This window comes from Mirounga leonina, unplaced genomic scaffold, assembly GCF_011800145.1.
Source record: "Mirounga leonina isolate KUSES-001 unplaced genomic scaffold, KU_Mleo_1.0 Mir_107, whole genome shotgun sequence".
Classification (NCBI taxonomy): domain Eukaryota; kingdom Metazoa; phylum Chordata; class Mammalia; order Carnivora; family Phocidae; genus Mirounga; species Mirounga leonina.
In genome coordinates this window covers 5273816-5293990 of record NW_023270233.1, presented here as the reverse complement: position 1 = coordinate 5293990, position 20175 = coordinate 5273816, and the positions used below count along the sequence as shown (strand labels likewise).

Sequence of the window (20175 nt, the reverse complement as noted above, 5' to 3'; positions counted from 1 at the left end):
CTCACTGGGTCTCCACCTCCACCGTACACCTGCAAGGTGGCCCTTATCCCCACTTTTCACACCAGGCAACTGAGGCTGAGAGGTTAAATCATTCTCTAAAGGTCACGCCCCTGGTAAATGTCAGGATTGGACCCAAGCCTCTATTTTCTGTGGTTCCAAAGGTCCTGCCCTTCAGCAGCATTATAGACTTTGAGCGGAAGATGATTGCAATCGACTGAGAGCTACGGGTCAGGCTTATCTGAACGGACAGGCTTATCTGAGGCCCCGGCTGCCTTAGAAATCTCGATGCTATGGGAGCTCTGCCCAGGCCCCGCTTCCCTTCCCTCACCTTCATCCCATCTCATTAACCTTGGCATTCTTCTCCCAGAAGCTTTCCCGGATGCCAGGGCTCAATCTCCTGGGCCCCGAGGGAGGGAGGGAGCTTCCCAGGACTCAGACACCCTTTTAATTAACCTGGGCGACCCTCTCCCGACGGGCCAGCTGAATTCCGTCATGGCCCCACCGTTTCCCAGGGCAGCGCCCTGAACTGTGACTCCCAGCCCAGCTCCCTCACTCTTCTGAGAACGTGGGCCCTCCGTTTCCTATATGCTCACCACCCGTTGGCCTCCATTCCCTGGCCTGGGGCCCCTGGGTGAGGACTACCAAGGCCCCTGAGCTCCTGTGCCCTGTGGGTGTCCTGCCCGTGTCACATGCCCACAGAGAGTGTCAAGGGGCCTACCTGGAGCTGGCAGAGGCCCTCTATGATTACTCCAAAGTGTTCCCCACCACAAATCCTTTTTGGAAGTTTCCTCTCTCGCCCCCAAAGAAGGACAGTCCATTCCAGTTACTTATGGGAACAATGAGACTTGCCCGTCTGTCATTCTCATAGCTTAATCATATGGCCAGCAACCTAGAAAAGTCCTCGTGAGCTGTAACTTGTCACCGTTATTAATGGCGGACAGTGCCATTGAGCCCAACATCCATCAGGGCACCCAGAACAGAGCAGGAGCTCCGGGCGAGACGCGGAGGAAGAGTACTGGAGCGGGCATCCTCACCAACGACCAGAGCCGAGAGGGCTGGTCAACGGCAAGAGCAGACTCTGAGTCCAGCTGACGCCCCGCATCACCTTGCAGCCCTTAGCTTGTGTGCATTAATGCGTACAGCCTCGATGCCTCGCCCCGAACGCGCACCTGAGCCGTCTAGCTCGGGCAGGCAAGTCTTACAAGGATGGAGTAATCCATTCATCCGTGTGACACGTTTGTACACCTACTATGTGTCGGGAGTTGGGGGCACAACTGTGAACTGGATGAGCCAGGTCCCTGCCCTCTTGGTAAAGCTTCATGATGTCCTGAACATGGCCACGCCCACCATCGTATCTGATTTCACCACCTGGCGCGCACCCCCATAGAAGAGTTGACGAATGAATGAATGCTTGAATAAATGAAACCCGCAGAGGGAAGGTAAGCCTCACAGATTTTGTCATTCCCGTCTTTCACGTGAAAAGGGACGCTCTGAGCAGGGGCGGCTACGGCACACCCACTAAGAGGGCTTCTGGTGCCTGTCCCCATCCTCGTCCGCTATTCGCAGAGCTCCTTACCTGGCGGACAGTGACACCCTGAAGACGGCTTCGGGAGGGCCTCCCGGCGCCTCCGAGAGTGGAGCTTCCATTTCTGCAAAAGGAGACAGAGGAGAGGAGTCACGGAAATGGAAGGCCAAGCCCTGGGAAGGGTCTGCAGGCTGGTGGGGACGGAGGGGGAGAAAGGGCCGCCTGGGGGCTGGCAGGAGGACTGTTCCGGGATCAAAGACTGGCCATGGGCGTCTGCGTAATAAGAAGCAGATGGAGAAGGTCCCATCTAGGGAATCTCAGTGTCTGATGTCTTAGGAGTGCTCTTAAAGAAATTAACCCCAACCCCAGGGCCCTATAAACCAGCTGTGGCCTTCCTGCACCCCACCATCATGGGCACAATGACCTGCTTTTCTCGGCTCTCTGCTAATTGTTTCCTGTCTAGGTCTGGGCTCTTGATTGATCCCGGTGTCAGGGACAGTGACTGTTTTTCTGGGGTCCCTCACAGCCAGGCCCAGGCAGGCTGGTCAGGGGTAGGGGATAGGGGGCTGAGTAGGCCACCTGCCCCGCTCTCGAACCTCTTCTTTGCAAATCATTGAACCAATCAGGAAGGCCCCAAGGAAGTGGCAACGAGTAGACCGGGACATCTCCTGCTCCCCAGGAGCTGCCATTTCCACGGTGGCGGACAGACGGGTACACGGTCGCAAGCACCAGGGCCTGGGCTGCCTGCTTTTCAAAGGGCAGCGTGCTGAGCCACACAGGGTGGGCCCCACTTGCCCAGGGGTTGCAAGCAATGCGTCCAGGAAGAGGCTGCCGAGGTTCATGTGCAGTTCTCGGACCCTGGGCAGATTCGAGTCCCTACGTCACCGGGTTCGTGGGAGGACTGGGATGGTCGATGCATGGAAGGGAAGGTGCCTGACACCCGGAGGGCACTTGTGATCCTCAAGTTACAGGGGAGGAACCCAAGGTGCAAGGCGGGGCGGGGGGCAGGGAGACGAGCACGGCCAAGGTCAGAGGTGGACAGTGGCACCATGCTCTCTGATGCTAGCCTAGCAGCGAGAACCTGGTAGCTCCCAGGCCACGTTGGCCTGTAGATGTATTTTATTTGGTTCCTACAGTGGTTTGTTCCCCGCCCCCCCCATTGGATCTGTGTCCAGCAGTTTGAAGTGACTGATTTCACATGTAGACCTGGCCACGGGGGGGGCCTGTCCCGCGGCTCACAGTTATTGACTATGACCAGAATACTGAAGTTCCTGCCATAGGAATCGGCCACCCTGCCATAAACATTTCTCCATCATTGGCCTCCTCACTGGCAGAGCCTGAATTTCTAGTGACACAGACCCTTGACATTCCCACGGCTTCGTGACAGCCATGAGACTAGCACAAGTTAGATGCCATGGTGCACCATCCAGGCCTCGCCCACTGGCCTCGCTTTTATTCACCGCCACGATCCAGATGAGAGCCCCGCAGGCAGACGGTGTCTCCCTGGCCCATCAGCTCAGCTTGAGGGCCCTGCTTCTCCAGGCTTCCACGCTCCCAGCCCAGCACCCCTCCCCCCATGCCCCTGTCAACGGACGGTCCTGAGAGAAAAGCAAGCAGAAGAGGCCTGCAGAGGCTCCCGCCACCAGGCGACCGGGCCACCCATGCTGTGACCACACCTGCCCCTTCTCGCTGCTCCTCCCACGCGAGGCCAGCCGTCCAGCTGCGCACGGGGCCTTCCCCACCCGCCTGCATCAGCAGTGGTCTCCTCCGGACTCCATCCCTAGCTCGCATCAGGCTCCGTCTTCTCTGTAAAGGGCCAGCGAGTGACTATTCCGGGCTGTGTGAGGCACACGGCGACACAACTCCTCAGCTCTACTGTCGGAGGTGAGAGGCAGCCACAGAAAACTTGAAAACCAAAGAAGCACAGCTGTGTTCCCATAAAGACATATTTACACAAACAGGCTTCGGGCGGGATGCAGTGGTCACTTACCCACTCCTGACATCATCACTGGGCCAACATGCTGGTGTTCCTCCCACCATGAAAAAGAAAGGAAAAGAAAAATCCTCTCCTGACCAAGCTCTGTCCTGGGCAAACTCCTCCTCTCTCTCTCCTGGAGCACTCCTGCCGGGCTCCTACTCACCCTCCGCCCGGTGCTATCCCCCAGGTCACCGGTGACCTCGGTGCTGCTAAGCCCAGGGGACTGTCCTTCTCATCCCAGCCTGTCATGGTGTTTGCTAGCCCTGCCTTCTCCCTGACACACTTTCCTCACTGGGCAGCAGGATGCCCCTCTCCCAGTTTCCCTCCTGGCACTCAGTGCTCCTTCTATCTCCTCTGCCGGTTGCTTCTCATCTCTGTGGAGGCCGCAGGGTCCAGCCTCACTGCTTTCCTCTCTGCCCTGGCTCCTGGGGACCCTCACCCTGCCTCATGTCTTCAATACCATCTGTAGGTGACTATGCCACGCTCCCTGCGCCTCTAACCCGGATCTTCCCCCAGACCCAGACGCACATATCCAGCTGCCTACTTGAGCACAATGAGCTCTGCAAAACCGGACTCCTCATATTCTGTCCCCACCACCCCCAGGCCTACCCCTCTGCTGTCTTCCTTGTCATAGGGAATGGCGACTCCATCTTGCCAGACCTTGAGATCATCAGGGATGCCTCCTTCTCTCTCACTCCACGCCCATTTGGTCAGCAACTCCTGCTCTCTACTTTCTAGACACATCCAGGATCTGACCCCTTTCCACAACCTCCACACTACACCCAGTTGAGCCTGGTCATCTCTGGCCTGGTCACGGCGATAACCTTTTGATGAGTCCCCCTGCCTTTGCCCCACAGAGCATTCTCAACACGGCCACCAGGGGGCCACACAGGCCTCCTAGATACTCCTGCGCATGCCTGGCTTTCTCCTACCTCAGGGCCTTTGAACTTGCTGGCCTGCCTACCTGGGAAGTTCATTTCCTGGCTAACCACCATCTCCCTCTCAGTGAGGCCTCCTCTGCCCCCAGCGCCCTCCTGCAATATACTTGCTATCCTTCTTCCCTGTTTTATCTTTTTCCTCTGGATTTTGTTGTATTGTTGGTTCATTTATCTCGCTTACTGTCTACTGCAATCACTAGAAAGTAAGTTCCAGGGCGCCTGGGTGGCTCAGTTGGTTAAGCGACTGCCTTCGGCTCAGGTCATGATCCTGGAGTCCAGGGATCGAGTCCCGCGTCAGACTCCCTGCTCAGCGGGGAGTCTGCTTCTCCCTCTGATCCTCCCCCCTCTCATGCTCTCTCTGTCTCATTCTCTCTCTCAAATAAATAAATAAAATCTTAAAAAAAAATAGAAAGTAAGTTCCACAAGGACATGGATATTTTGGTCTGTTTTATTCACTGCCATATCCCCAGTGCCTAGAACAAGGCCTGACATATGGTAGGTGCTCAATAAATAGCTGTTGCTTACAAATCAGGAGATTTCACATAAAGGTCTGGATTTTTGGTCTCCCTTGTACAGTGGAAGGATCTGGTGATACTGGGCCATGGTGATGACTGGGTGAGGCTGAGTGATGGCTGCCCCTGTTAGGTAGGTGGGCGTGTGCTGCCCAAGTCACCACAGTACCCTCTCCCTAGTCAGCTTCACCTACTGAGCCCACCAGCCTGGCCCCCTTAGGCATCTGAGTTGGAGGCTCCTGGTGGGACATGCCCAGGCTGAGGCTCAGGGTGGGTAGAAAACCTTCTAAGGCCCTGGTGTGGACCCCCAGCCGCCCTGGACAGAGCAGCCGTCCCGCTCCACCCCTGCTGGCGGCCAGGGCCTCCTGGAATGCCCTGCATGGCCAGAGCCGAAACAGCACCCGCCTGATCTTTGCAGCTATTAAAATGCCTGTATCAGTATCAAAGGGAAAATGCCAGGCGGCTACTCACTCCCCCCAGAGCATGCGGAGAGGCCTGGCCTTGGGTTTCTCCCTGCACTCGGTCCCAGGGCTCTTAAAGGGCTCAGGCTCTACCTGGGCCTCTGTAATAGGTGGGTGGTTCCAAGTCTTGGTGTGGAGGATGGAGCCCAGAGCAGGTGACTCCGCACTCCACAGCTGGGACCTTGACCCTGGTACCTCCCCTCTGGGGGAGTCTGTAAAATGAGGCCGTTGCCCCCCAGCCAGCCGCCTAAGTGTTGCTGGGGAAAGTGCCTTGGAAACCATAAAGCACTTACCAGGAGGAATTATTAAATACGTTACTATTAATAATAATAGCTACACATATTGAGCAGTATGTATCAGGCACTGTGCTAAGTATTTGGGTGGAAAATGTCATTTAATAGTTAATTTTTGATATTATTAGTGTATGACTCCTATCAGGACCCACCTGCCCTTGGAGGCTGGGATAGGACTCTATTTGGGGTTAGCACAGACAGCTTCAAACTCTGCTGAAGGATCCACCACACGCAGAGCTGGGCAGTGTTGATATGGGCCTGCGCTACATTTGGGAGTACCAGGACCTTGGGATCTGCTCCCAGCTCTCCTGCTGTGTATTAAGCAAGAGATATAATCCCTCCAGACTTCGATTTCCTCATCTATAAAATGGGGCTAATATCAGTTAACCACTAGACTACACAGGACGGATGGAGGGATAAAATGAGATGAGATAAAAAAACAAAAAGAGTGTCCAGATGTGAAGAACGGTGAGCACCTGCTATGCTAGCTTGTTTTTCTTGGTGGCCAGGTGAAGGCCCCTTCCCTCTTGAGCTGGTCCTAGGCCTGTCTCCTCCCATCGGCCACAGTGAGGCTGGCCCGGCCTCAGGCCCTGCTGGGGACATGTGGTCAAGTCTCCTGCCATGCTCCTGTTCCTGGGAAACACCAAACCCCTCTTCCTGGAAGAGGGAGGGAGAGTGAGGGTCCTTCCTGCCTGCCACCCTGCCCTTTGAGGACTAGAGGCTGAAAAAAGGAGCTGCTCATTGAAATGACCACATCGAGCAAAGCTCCAGTCCCTGCAGCAGCGTCTGATTACAATGCCTGGCACAGAGTGGTGCTCGATGCCATCTGCTAGAGCCCTTTTCATTACCCCTCAACCATACTGCTGAGCCGGCGCCCCGTGGGAGACCAAGCCAGCTTTTTGAGGGCAGGGCCTGGTTTGGTGTTTTGATCCACACTTGAACTGAATGAATCACGTTGAGGTCCGCCCCCTAGCACCCATCCCTGGGGTGCTAGGCGGATGTAGGCTTCGGGAGCATTTGGATGGATGGAGATGGGAGAGGGAGGGCATTCCGGTGAGGAGCAAAGGCTCAGACGCAGGACGGAAGCTGTTAGGAGCCAGCCCCTGGGCCCAATCGCAGGGACGGCAGGAGGGGGCTGGCCCCACAGACCAGCTTTGTTAAGGGGACAGGCCCATGGGCAGCTGCATGCCCTGGAGCACAGGCAGATCAGCGTAGGGAAATCAAAATGGAGGAAATTGAGACACTCAGCCCACATCCGCCCAAACTGGACTCACCCGGTCTGCCCTGGGGGCCGGGAGGGGGTGCCATGGGGTGCGCCTGGGGAACTGTCTTCTTCCTCCCTCCACAATACTCTTTGTGCCACAGACCTGGCACCCAATCACAGACTCCCAGGGCCATGACACAGGGGCCCGAGGGTCCGCCAGTTGCCACGGGCTGTCTCTGCCCCCGTTTCACCAGACCCACGCAGCCTGTGGCTCCAGGCTCTGCAGATCAGAAGTCGGGGGAAGGAGGTGAATGCCCCTGTGTGAGCTTTCCAACCTTCTTATGAGAAAGTCCTTCCTTTCAGCTAACCTCCAGCCCTGCTGCTGCCTCGGAGAGTCAGGGAGTGGGGCCCTGGAACGATGTAAATGGGCGTGGGAGCCAGGCTGGCACGGGGCCGGAGACCACAGGTTCAAGGGGCCTGGGGTTGTCTCGGGACCCGGTGCAGGATGAAGCAGAGTCCCGGACACGGAGCAATGAGGGGCTGGGGTGAGAGTGCTGGAGTGGAAGCCAAGAACCTCTTCCCTCCTTCCCTCCTTGCAGCAAATGGGCGTTGAGCATCTATGTAGATGGGAGCCATGCAAAGTGCCAGGACATGCAGGAGCAGAGCAGACACAGAGGCGGCCCTGGGGCCCTTACTCTCCAGGCAGGGGCACACGGAGTCTACAAACCACACACACCGACCAACTGCCACTGTCATCGAGCTCTGGTGAGCAGGGGTGAGGCTCTCCAGGCTGGTTCATCGTGGGGAAGTGACGGCAGGGTGGACACCTGAGGGTGACCAGCAGCTCACCCAGGGGAGGGCCCAGGCGCAGGGAAAACGGCTGACACCTGACACCATCATGGGCTTCTTATAACACAGGCAGGGCTCCTGCCTAGATGAATCCATTCTGCACTCCCAGCCACCACTCTGAAGGAGGAACTGGAGACAGGGAGGGGCCTACTGACTTGCATAGTGACAGGCGGCCGGTGGGGGGTAAGGGGGGTGGGCAGAGGCAGGATCTGAACCAGGAAGCCGGGTTCAGAGCCCAGGTCCCTCCACTGCACACCTGTGATGGGGGGGGGGGTGCGGGGCAGGGGCGGGTTTGACTCTTTCCAGGAGACGGCCATACCATACCGATTACTGGAAGGCCAGGCACTGCTCAAAGCACTCATTTTACCTTTTTAAATTCTAAAAACAGCACTCAATAAAAGGGAGATACTCTTCATTATCATCACCCCATGTTTTAGAGGGACAACCCAAAGCACAGAGAGGTTAAACAACTCATCCAGCATCATACAGCCAGGAACTAGCCGAGCTGGACTTGAACCCAGCAGTCTGGCTCTACAGTCTGTGCTCCTAACTATGCCAGGGTACGGCCATGTGGCTGAACTCTGAAAGTGGGGGAAGGGGAGCTCTGAGGCAAGAGAGGGGGGCAAGGGCCCGAGCTCTTCAGGCCTCCTGGACCACATTAAGAAATTTATTTATTTATTAAGATTTTATTTATTTGACAGAGAGAGACACAGCAAGAGAGGGAACACAAGCAGGGGGAGTGGGGGAGGGAGAAGCAGGCTTCCCACAGAGCAGGGAGCCCGATGCGGGGCTCGGTCCCAGGACCCTGGGATCATGACCTGAGCCGAAGGCAGACGCTTAATGGCTGAGCCACCCAGGCGCTCCCACATTAAGAAATTTAGTCTCTGGCCTGAGAACAATAGGAAGTTACTGAAGAGCTGTAATTAGGGGAATGTGGTGACTATTTAGAGCTTTTGAAAGATCGCCCATGTTGCTGTGTGGATACTGAAAGGGACAGGGCAGAGTGAACGGGAGCAGGTGAGTTAGGAGGCTCCTGCCACAGCCCAGGAGACCGTGGGTAGCCGGCTGGGGAAGGGCACACAGTGATGGAGAGAAGGGGACAGGTCTGCAGGAGGCTGAATGGTGCAGGCGGCCGGGCCTGGAGTAGGTGCAGCTGGAGATCAGCACCTCCCCAGATGAAGGGGTCTGGGGAGGGGTGGGCTTCCTGTTCAGTTTAGCATGTTGAGTTTGAGGTGCTTTCAAGACATGCAGGAGGGGTGGGGTGGTAGGTGTCAAGAAGGGTCTGGTGCTCTGACAAGATGAAGAACATACACTTTATAGCCGGAACAGTCAGCTGCATCGGGTAGTGAGCTCCCTGTCATTGGGGGGGGGGGGGGTGTAAGCCTGAGAACCAGTGATGTTGTAGGAAATTCCTGGTATAGTTCATGGCTCCCTTTCCTCTAACACTCTGATTCTATGGAGTGGGGGAGAGGCTGCAGGTAGCAGGACCATCCTCTGACCTCCCATATCTCTGAGTCTCCCCCTACCCCCAGGAAACCACAAAGGCCAGCTCACAGGGACTAAGGCTCTTCCTGGAAGAGCCCCAGCTAATGCCCCTTTAACCAGCCCCCTTTCTGCATCCTTGTCCCCAGAGGTCCCCTTCCCATCCTGTCGTCTAGGCCACCTTGTCAGAGCATGACCCGATGCAGAACACCTCCCCATGACAGCTTAGTGGCACCTTCCCGGGGCATCTTCAGCGTAATAGGCAAGTCCAGGAGTGGAGTCCCCTGGATGGCAGAACCCCGGGCCCTGCAACAGCTTTCCTGGGGAAGATGTGTCCTCTGGGGCCAGCAAGGCCTCCCCTGTTGTAACTGAACCAACAGAGAGGTGGGAGCCTCGTGGCGGGAGGGCAGGCTGGACAGGGGAAGTCTGAGCAAAGGGCCTGGGGGCACTGAAGAGGCCAGAGGCTGGGGTGGGCAGGGGCGTGGAGGGGAGGAAAAGAGGCTGAAGAGGCAGCAGAGGCCCAGGCTGTGTGGGCTCTAGCCACGCGGGGCTTCAGGAAAGCCCACAATAGGCTCTAGGAGAGGAGACAGGGGCCCCGGGTGCCCCTGGAAGGCTGCGCCCAGCCTCTCAGGCAGGCAGTTCCTCCCCTTTGTGTGTGGCTTGCCCTTGCCCTTTGAAGGGGAGCCCCTGCTGCCAGCAGCCTTATCCCCACCCTTTTGGCCACAAAGAATTTTCTGCAGGGAGGCCCCCACCCAGAGCAGGGGGCATTTGGCATGCAGATGGGAGGCGGGGGGAGAGTCAGCCTGGAGCTGCTGCCAGACTCTGCAGGCAGCCAGACAACACCCAGGAGAGCGGGGGACCCCTGTCTGCCCCAGCCTTCCCAGGCCCTCCCCAGATCCCGGCCTCAGTTTCCCTCGGAGAAGCCTGCTGACGTCCTTTACTCACTGAGGACTCTACAAGCTGCTTCTGAAAGGGGCATAACCCCACTGAAGGAGGTGGGGGGGATTCCTGAGGCTTCTGAAACCTTCCTTCTGGATGGCAAACCCTCCGCTGATGTGATTTTTCAAAAACAAAACAGAACAAGCCCCCAGTCAACCCCCTTCTTTAAGCCCCCTCGACTTTCAAACTGTGCAGCGCGTGGTAGCGCTTTTATTGACACCTCTGTGACCCTCGTGACTGCCAGCCCTGGCCTCTCGGCTCTGCTTGGGACCCGGGAGGGGTCTGGGTTCAGATGCACAGGAGGCCCGGGCATGGGGCCACAGCTAGATTCTGTGTCCCGCCGTCCCCGGGGCTGCCAGCCACGGGGCTTGTTAAACACCTCACTGCAAGACCCTTGCCACGGGGATTCACTTTGGGATTTGGGGCAGGGGGTCAGCCTTGGTGTGTTGTACTACTCCCCAGGGAGCTGGGCCAGGTCTTTGAAGGTGTGCAGATGTGAAGAAGGGAGAGTAACTTTAAATAGAGTTTAGTTGTTGTAGAGCTTCTACTCCTGTTTTGCTCTAAGGAGGCACTTTGGTGCATGGACAACCAGCCAGACATGGATTGTACTGTAAGGGAGTTGGGAGGTAAGGGAAACAAAGAGAAAGCAAGGGCAGGGTGATTACCAGGAACTGGGGTTGGGGCTTAGGCAGAAACTTCTGCCAGATGGACTAGCCTGTGCCACGGGGTGAAACCCAGATTTGGTGCTAAGCTTTCAATGTCCAAGAGACAAGACTGATCCATCCCTCCTGGGAAGCCAAGCATTCTGGAAACCAAGGCTGGACAGGGATTTTCCTAAGGCTCCTCCTCACCGAGGCCTGATGTCACAAATGGTGTCCCCCGCGTCATTTTACAGCAAAGACGGTAATGCAGGCCTGATGCCAAGTCAGTTCGGTCAACACCACTTCTGCAGGAGCTGAACCAGACTGAACAGGTCCCTAGCCCCTGGTCTCTACGACCTGCCTCAGCTGATCTAGTAGGGAATGGACTTCATACAGAGGGTGTATACTAGTGGCTTCAGAGTGTCAGCTCTGGGGCCAGACTGCTTGGGTTCAAGGCCTGGCTCTGCTACTTGGAGCTCTGTGACCTTGGGAAAGTCACTTCCCTTCTCTGGGACTCCATTTTTCTCTTCTGTAACAATATAAAATAAAATAGAAAATAGAAAAAAATACCAATATATAACCCCTTCAGAGGATCATTTTGAGAATTAAATGAATCAATAGATGGTAGAAATCTTTGAACAGTGCTCAATAGATATTAGGTATTAATAAAAGTTATGGACAAGGTACAACAACCCCATCTTACCTCCTCCTCCAATGCTGAGGGAGGTGGTCATGATTACAGCTGCCATTAACTGAATGATTTCATTTAATTCTGCAACCACCCCGTGAGGAGGATGTTGGCATCCCCATTTTCCAGATCAGGACTCTGAAGCTCAGGTCACATGACCAGCGAGTGGCAGAGGTCCAAGTGACATCACATGCTGTGGGCTTGCCTACTTTACTCTTTTGCCTAAACCAAAAATGTGCCGGGCAGTCTGGGCAGGTGAAGAGGAAGCTCCTGACTGTTGGGCATAGGGGATGGGAAGGGATGGATGCCCCCAGCTGCTCTGTCCAGTCGGGAACCCAGCCCACTGAGCCATCCCCACTCTCCCAGCCAGCACCAGGGTGCAGCCCTGACTTAGCAAGAGTTCATCCTTTCCTCTCTGCTGGTTGCTGGGAAACACCCACCTCCAGGGGGCGGCCCTGAGCAAAAGCTGAGCCTACAGCTGGGTCTGGGGTCAGGGTGTGGGGAGGGCAGCCAAGGGAGATGACTTCACCAGCCTCTAGCAGAGGGACCTTAAACCATCAACGAAGTGGTGAGGGCTGCCTACTACGTGCAAAGTCCTGGGTGAGGCTCAGTAAGGGACCTGGTGACCATGGGCCCTTCTCCCCCCTGGATTGTGGGTGATCAAATGCAGAGACAAGATATTTAAAGGCAATAGAGAGGAGAACACACTGCACAATGAGCTTAAGGCTGAGCCCTGGATGGCAATTAGATGCACATTGAGTCTAACAGGGAGTGGTAGTCTGGAGTCTGTGTTGAGAAGGATTCTGAGGTCCATCTAGGCTCACGGGGAGTGTGTTGAGGGCTTAGGAATGGCTGCTTTGATTCTGGGACGAGAGAAGTCAGCACACACCATGTCTACATTTTCCTTCTCTGAGCTGGATGTTTGGCATGGCCAGCAAGTTCTGCAGGAAGTCAGAGCAGGGAGAGAGCCCATTTAGGGATGGAGTGGTCTGGGGAAGGTTTTCCAGAGGGCGTTGGGGCAAGTTGAAAATGATCACGAGTAAGGGGAAAAAGGCATCGTTCCGAGAGTGTCAAATGGTGAGACTATGCTTAAGGCAGATGGCATCTTGTCTCAGATGCTTTGACGTTCCCACCAGCTTCCTATGAGGGGTGGCTACTTAATGAGGTCCTCAGTTTGGTTCGGAGCTACCTGCTAGTTTTAAGGCCTTCGGAGAAGCTGTAAAACGTTAACAACTCCCCCTGGCGTTATCTGTAATAAATATTGCTTTGTATTTTTCTTTTAACTGAGAGTCAAGAAATTGCTCTTGATCTTGAACACCAACTCTCACTACTTAGTGATAGCTTCCTGGAGCAGTGTTGAGAAGGATTCTGAGACTATACATAAGCTCAATGGGAAAGTGTGCTGCAATTGATTAGCAATGTCTGCTGAGGCCAGGGAATGGAGTGAAGCACACGCGGCATGCCCAGTCTTTACCACCACTTGACCAGACAACTAACTACATGGGAGGGAGAAGGTGTGGTGTGGAACCTGGTTGCAGAGACTTCAGACCAGTTTTCTTAGAAAACAGAAGAGAGGGGGCTGGGACTGAGGGGCTCTGAGGATCTTCCCTCCATTAACTCCCCACAAGATCACTCATGCACCGATACACGCAGAGTCAGACGCAGTGGAGGCTGGCTTCATGGCTGGCTGCATGCGCGGGTGCTTGGATCCAGGGTCTATCTGATTCCCGAGGCCCAGGTCACACCGCAGCGCACATACATCCCCCGTAAGGCCCCACTGCCATCCCCGTTCCAGCATTTCCATCCTAGGGGACTGAGATAGGACTCCCCCATCTGGAGCCCAGTCTTTCAGACACCGCTTTGATCTTTCCCCTGAATGCCCCTCTGGGAAAAAAAAAGAAAATCAATAAAAGACCCCTGTACACACCCTATAAATGGGAGACATTTCTGTTACAGTGGTGGGCATTGTTGTTTTTAGGGATGAGAGAGTCTGCCCCAGGTTCCTCAACATTTTAGCCTGGAAGCTTCAACACCCCCCAACCCCCAGGAAATTCCTGGAGGTGGAAAACGCCCTTAACACCCAAAGGATTAGATCATTGATAGCAGGTTGGAGGGTACAGTGACATCAGTCTTCTCATCTGTAAAATGGGGCGATGAGAGTGTCCACCCCTTAGGGAGGCCGTGAGGATTGGAAGAGGTATCACGTACAGCATTGGCTGCCGGATGTACCATATAAACGTGAGACACTCCCATCAGGGGAGGCCGTTACTCTTACTGTCAGGGAAGGGGAGTCTGCCGAGCATCCCCCAATGCCCACCTGGAAGGTGGCTGCTGACTCCCATTGCTCTCCCTTGGCCAACAACATGGACTTGGCTATTCTCAGCTCCAGACCCTTCTCTTTCACGCACACCCACTGCCCAGTCCTGGGTGACATCTGATTTCCTCCGTTTGGGACATTCCAGTTCCTTTCTTTACAGCAAGCAAACCAAGCAACAGGCAGCTGGAGCGCTCATTAAGGGTCCCAGCCTAGGAGAGAGGCACTGATGGGGGAGCAGTGGGGGCGTGAGGTCTGGAAGCCACACTGCCAGCTCCCCGCAAGCTGGCTCCCCGCCCCCGTCCTCCTCTCCCCACCCTGACCCTCCCCTCCCAGTGGCCAGGCCGCTCAGATCCAGGCCTTCTGCTTGCATCTGCCTCTGGACTGCCTCCTTCCAGGCTCCTCTCCCACTGGGTCCCCTCGGCCTGGCCTTCCACCCGCCTCCCAGATTTGGTCTCTGCCCAGCATGCTGCTTTCCCCCCTGGGATGGGTGGTGTGCATGTGCCCCTGGGATCCGGCCTCCAGGCCACCAAGTAGGCTGTGGGCTTCCCCAGGACTGCCCTGTCCAATGCCCTTCTTCTGTTCTTCAGGGAGTGGCCCAGGTGCACCTGCTCCAGCATGGCTTGCCTGCCCCAGATCCTGGGGAGCCCTCTGGGAGCACTCATACCATCCTGGGCCTGGCCTTCGGTGGTGGCACCTTCTAGTGCATCCTCCTACCTGCCATATCCCGAGAGTCTGACAGCACCCCCAAGAGAAGGAACCTGAGGTTGGAGGGTGGCATGGCTTGCCGAAGGCCACATGGCTGGCAAAGCCCAGCTAAAACCCTGGTTTGGGACCCCGACACTCATGGGGTGCCTATGCACCCTTTAGAGAAGGAACCCTCTGTAAGTCTGTGCCACAGAATTACTCTGTTAACAAAACTGCCTGCCCGGCTCTCCTCTGCCTTTTCTTCTCACTGGCTTTCCTCCGGTCAACCTTCTCTCTTCTCTGACTCTCCACTTCCTCACCTTTGCCCTTTGCTCTGACTTGGAAGAGCACACGTAGGAAAGAGAAGGCCGAGGGTGGAGGGAGGCCTTGAGTTGCTCCAAGACACCTTTGCTGGCCCAGAAGTGGCTTGCTCCTAGTGCAATGCTGTCCTACAGAACTTTCTACGATCATGCAGATGCTCTCTATCTGCACTGTCCAACTGGTAGCCACTAGCCTTGGGTGTCTCTTGAGCACTGACCTGAAAGGTGGTCAGTGTGACTGATAAACTTAATTTTAAATTGTACTTGATTTGAATTCATGTAAGGATAATGAGTCACATGTAACTGTATGGGACCATGCAGACCTTTGAGCGTCATTTCATGAAGCCCGGACTGTAGGTCCCACCCAGGGGATGCCGCCTAGGGCCATCTCCCCATGGAGGAGGCCACCCACCACCTCCACTCCCAGGACCGGCCCTCCCTCTGGCTCCAGGGCCCTCGGCTACCGACCTCAGTGCCCCCCGCGGCAGCCCCCGTTCCCATTCACCTCACTCTGTCCCTACCTGCAGCCCAGTCTGGGCCCCAGCCCCCTGTGGCCTGTGCCAGCCTCTCGTTTGGCCTTCCTGCTCTGCCCTGCTCTCCCTCCCATTCTAGAGACACAACTCCCTCCTCAAGCCCTTCCATGGCTCCTCAGTGCTCTCACATAGATCTAACGTCTCCGAGGCCCCTGTTGACTCAGATGCCCTGACCCTCTGCAGCCAAATCTTCCACCACTCCGTTCCCCAAGGCCAACCCTTCCCTCTGGCTTCCAACCTTCAGACTCTGTTCCCTTTGTCCCTTGGAACAAAGCCCCTCCACTCATCCCCTTTGGCCTGGAAGTCTCCGATTCACCCTTTAAGACATTACTCGAAAATCGCTTTCCCAGCAAGCTTCTGCCCTCACGTAGGCTGCATGTTAATACATTCCCCAGACCTCCTCGGCTCCCGTCACCCTAGCATTTTTCACATGACAGGGTCACCACCTGGGTCTTCTTTGTGCCCTATTTGCCCATGAGTAGGAGGGCAGAAGTGTGTTCCCTACAATGCCCGATCCATAGCCGGCTCTCAGGAAACACTTGCTGCCTGACTGAATGAAAACGGACAGAGGAAGGAAGCAGGACATAGTGAAGAGCACTGGAAGTGGGGTCAGGAACTTGGGTTCTAGTGCTGGATCTCGCCATGTGACCGGGGTAACCCACGGCCCCTCTGTGGGCCTTCATTTCCCCATCTGTAAGATGGGGGTCAGGTCAGATGCTCTGGCAGATGAGAGGTCTAGAAGTCAGTGGGTGCAGCGGATGCTATGGTTGGCAGACGAGGAATCAGCACGTCCAGTAACACTGTCAGTCCCCAGGGCCTGTGAGCATGAGACTTGACAGGGCTAAGTCTCAAGGGGAGGAAGCAAGGATCTGCGGCATGCCCTGGCCAGCAGCGGGGGCCAGGGAGGGGAGAGGATGGAGAGAGGCACTGAGCGGAGGAGCTCCCAGGGTCAAATGCTTGCCCCTCAGCTGCCAGGGCCCCTGAGATTCCTGGGGGAGCCCTCACTGCCCTGACACCATCTCCACCACCCTGCCAGTCCCACATGCGCTCTCAGACAGCTAGCAGAGGGCGCTGGCTCGCGCTGCTGAGTGCAGACACTTCCCAGGGGACTTGCGGGTGGCCTGGCAGAGTCCTGGATCCCCTGGGTCCTGGCAGGGCATGGGAATGAGCTGCCGGCAGCACTGGGACCACCCTCTCTGCTCTGGTCCTGTGACCTCCCTCTCCTTGACCACACCAGAGAGCCTTTGCCTGGCAGCGGAACCCGAGAGGAGCCCGGCTGCAGGGCACCAGAGCCTCGGGCCAGAATGGCCATAGCGCCCACCACAGTTAGAACTGGGTTCCCATGCTAACCACCATCACAACCAGTTTGTGAGCTCAGAGGGGTGAGGGTATCTGCTGCAGGTCGCATAGCTTCTAAGTAGCAGAGTGGGGATAAAAACCTTCTACCTGCTCTTTACTGTTCCACAGCCCCTTGGACGAAGGAAGAGGGCCCCCCAGTTCTTCCTCAGGGAAACCTTCTTTGGCCAGCCCGTTCTAGAACCTCTTCCCAGACCACTGCAACCCTCGCCAGTGGGTCCTCTCCTTCATTTGGGCCCTGGATCCCTTGTGCTGTCACGAGGACTCCCATTCGAACTGGCCAGTTCTTCCTCTGGTGCCACCAATAAGGCTGCCTGTCCCTCCTTCCTGGGGGGGGGGGGGGGGTTAGGGGGGAGCTCTCTTCATGTACTCCTAAGATCGCCATGGCTAAGCAACACTGATGGCTTTTAAGCTGCTTAGGTTCAAGGACATTTCAGAAGGGGGGAAAGCTCAGCATCCTCTTCCCAGAAAAACACACAAACATAAAATGATGGGGACCATTCGAGGGGACCAGGGATAGGAAACGTGGCTTAGAAACAAGAGGTTTGGGCTTATTCGAGCCCCAGGACAGCAGAATCAGGGAGACCCCCACCTGGGCCCTAGCGGTCTGGGGCAGTGGGCAGGGACCAGGACACCACTCCCTGCAAGGACAGCCCCGTCTGTCCCCCTCGGCCCCTTGGATGACTCACTCGCTCACTCTCTCTTCCCCGCTGAACATGGCAATAAAAGTCAGGCAACGCTGATCCTCAAGGGATGGAGGCGAGGGCCGCGGGGGCCCAGCAAGCCTCCGCCAGGGCCACCGGGCACACATCCCGCCGCGTGGGCGCTGCGCGGCCTTCACACGGCCCTGGCGGGGTGCCGGGCGGGAGAAGTGGGGCCTGGCAGCCTCCGCGCGCCTCGCCTTCCTCCACCTGCCCCGCGCGCCCCGGCGCTCTCAGCGCGGGCCGTGGGGGGCGCCTGCGGGCCGCGGGAGCTGAGGGGTCCCACGCAAGCCGCCGGGGTCCTCGGGGTCCTCCGAGGCCCCGCAGGGCAGCGTCCTTCCCCGCCCCCACGCCCCCGCAGACAGCCCCTGCGGGGCCCGGGCGCTCCGCGCCGCCGGGAGGAGAGCAAGCGCCCGCGGGCGCCCGCTGGTCGGAAGTTTGGAGGCTGCGCGAGGGGGCGCCGCGGGGAGGGATAAAAGCCAGCAACAAAGAGCACAGACCTCATCCAGCAGTTGGTTGACTCGTCCCAAAATAGCCGTCTCCATTTGCTGCTCCCCACGCTCCGCTTCCAGGCGCAGCACCCGGGCCTGCAGCTCGGCGGTCCGAAAGTGGGCGAGCAGGCTGAGCGCCAGCGAGCACAGGGCCAGCGCCAGCAGCCCGCACGACCCCGGGCTCGGCAGCCGCGCGCAGCGCTCGGCCCGCGCCGCCGCCGCCAGCGCCCCCGCCGCGGGCGCGCCCGGCTCCCCGGGGCCGCGGGCACCGGCGGCTGCCGCTTTGCGGGCGCGCTCCGCTACCATCCCCTCGCGTCTTGAGAACCAATAAATAAATAAATAGAATAAATAAAGGCGCGAGCCGCTGCCCCGAGGCGCGATCCGAGCTGCTGGCAGGGGGGAAATGTCCCTTTCCTTTGCTCCCGGCAGGGGATGGAAAAATTAGCGGCAGGAGGGGGAAAGCCGAAAAAGACACAACCAGCGGTAATCGGGGTGCACCCAGGTGAGAAGAAAGTTACTTCGAAGAACGTTCCAAGTCCAGGAAAGTTAGGGGAATCTGGACGGCTCTCCTTCTCTCCGCCCCGTTTTTCCCTTCAAGTGTCTGCAGAGTCCTGGAGTTGGTTCTGCGCTGTCCGTCCTTCTTGGTGTCTCGCGTCTCCCGGGCGAGCCGGTTTCAGTCCCGGGGCGAAGGAGCGCGCATGGAGGGCCCCATGGGCAGAGGTGGGTCGTGGCCGCTGCCGAGGAGCGTTGGGGCCGATTCCGGCGCCTCTGTAACTTGACACACTAGCTGCGGCTGAACGGATCGGATGAGCAATCCGTGCTACTTCCCAAACTAATCTCTCCCACCTCCCTCCCTCCTCCTCCTCCTCCCCTCTTCTCCTCCACCTCCTGCGGGGCCGACGGTTTGGATTTATTTATTTATGCAAACTCGCCCGGGGTGGGGGGCGTGGTGTGCTGGGCCCGCCGCCCCAACTCGCCGGCCCGGGAGCCCCTCTCCCGCGCTCCCTGTCCCCTTTGAAGTGACACTTGGGGTTATTTATAGGCAGGAAGGGGGTGTGGAGTGGGGTGTGGAGTGGAGCGGGGGCTTTACTTCTCTCCCTTTCTCCGGATTCACACCGAGGGACCTCTGCCTTCCACCAAAGTCAGGGGCCAGGATCACTCTGCTTTCCGAAAAGTTGGCAAAGGCAGCCTTAGGGATCCTCCAAGGAGCGTGGCTGTGTTCTTGTCGGGCACCTGGATGGATTTCTAGATCTTCAGCAGGACGATCTAAATCCCTTCGGCCACCATTGCTCCCACCCCCAGGTGTCTTGGGTCTCATCCCCTCCCTCTCACCCCCAATCAGTTTCACATTGTGTTCTGTACCTCCTGCGCCCTGCAGCCCCAAGCCTTTGGTGGGGGCTCATTCCACCTACTACGTCTTTAACATCTTTACTCTGGGGTGAAAAGTCAGCCCTCCAGGGGGCAGCGGAACTGACCTTCTTTTCTCTCTTTCAGGACCAAGACATAACAAGGTACAGGAGAATAAAACTGAGCAGAAAGGTTCATTCCAAGGTATCAGAGAGTCAGGTCCTGATTCCTCTCCTTCCTGCCTGGCACTGATCTGAGACCCACTCCATCCCTCTGCCATCAGAACAGCCTGCCCAAACAGCCCAGCCATCGAAGGAAGGTGAGCACTTCTTACACGCACTCAGACTCCCTCCCGGTGCAAGGGTCCTTCGCTAACCCCGCTCCCTCCTGCAGTCATTTCTTAGGCTCTGGTCAAGAAAAACTGGTGGCTGGAGGGCATTTTGTAGTTTCCTCTCTTGTCACCTCCCCCACTTTAAGTAACGTTGTATCCCAGGACCTTATCTCCCTGCGCCTCTTGACATTCCTGCAAATGAGGTGGTGGGACTGAGTTCCTGGAGAAAGCCCACCTCCCAGGAACAGTGGGCAGGGGATGAAAGGCTGGCCTTTGGGATGTGAACTGTGGGTGGGGGTGACAAGAGTGTTGTGATTCCATTTTAGAATAACAGCTGTGCCAACTTCACATTGTATATATTGACTTGGTGGAGCCCGATATATAACAGAGTATCAGGGCACACCTCACAGTGTGGCACATCTAATAGAGTAACGTGGTACCTTACCACGTGGTACCTTACGACTTACTCATATGTAATCCATGCTATAGCCTCGTCCGCTGGGTCAGTCAGCCACATGGAGGACTACAGGGACAGAAAGTGATGCTGTGGAAAGCGCTGGTGGCCAGGAGTTCCAGGTCAGTGCC

The 20175-nt window shown here is 56.9% G+C and overlaps 1 protein-coding gene across 1 annotated transcript in view; it reads right to left on the bottom strand.

Annotated features, from left to right (window-relative positions):
* Window positions 1–18218, bottom strand: part of LOC118018987 (collagen alpha-1(XIII) chain-like) — a 143521-nt gene extending 125303 nt beyond the window's left edge. The window contains exons 1-2 of the mRNA XM_035017745.1: window positions 17922–18218; window positions 1577–1649 (exon numbers count right to left, since the gene is read on the bottom strand). Coding sequence (XP_034873636.1) covers window positions 1577–1649; window positions 17922–18218 — 370 coding nt within the window. The remainder of the gene's footprint in view (window positions 1–1576; window positions 1650–17921) is intronic.
* Window positions 18219–20175: the final 1957 nt, after the last annotated feature.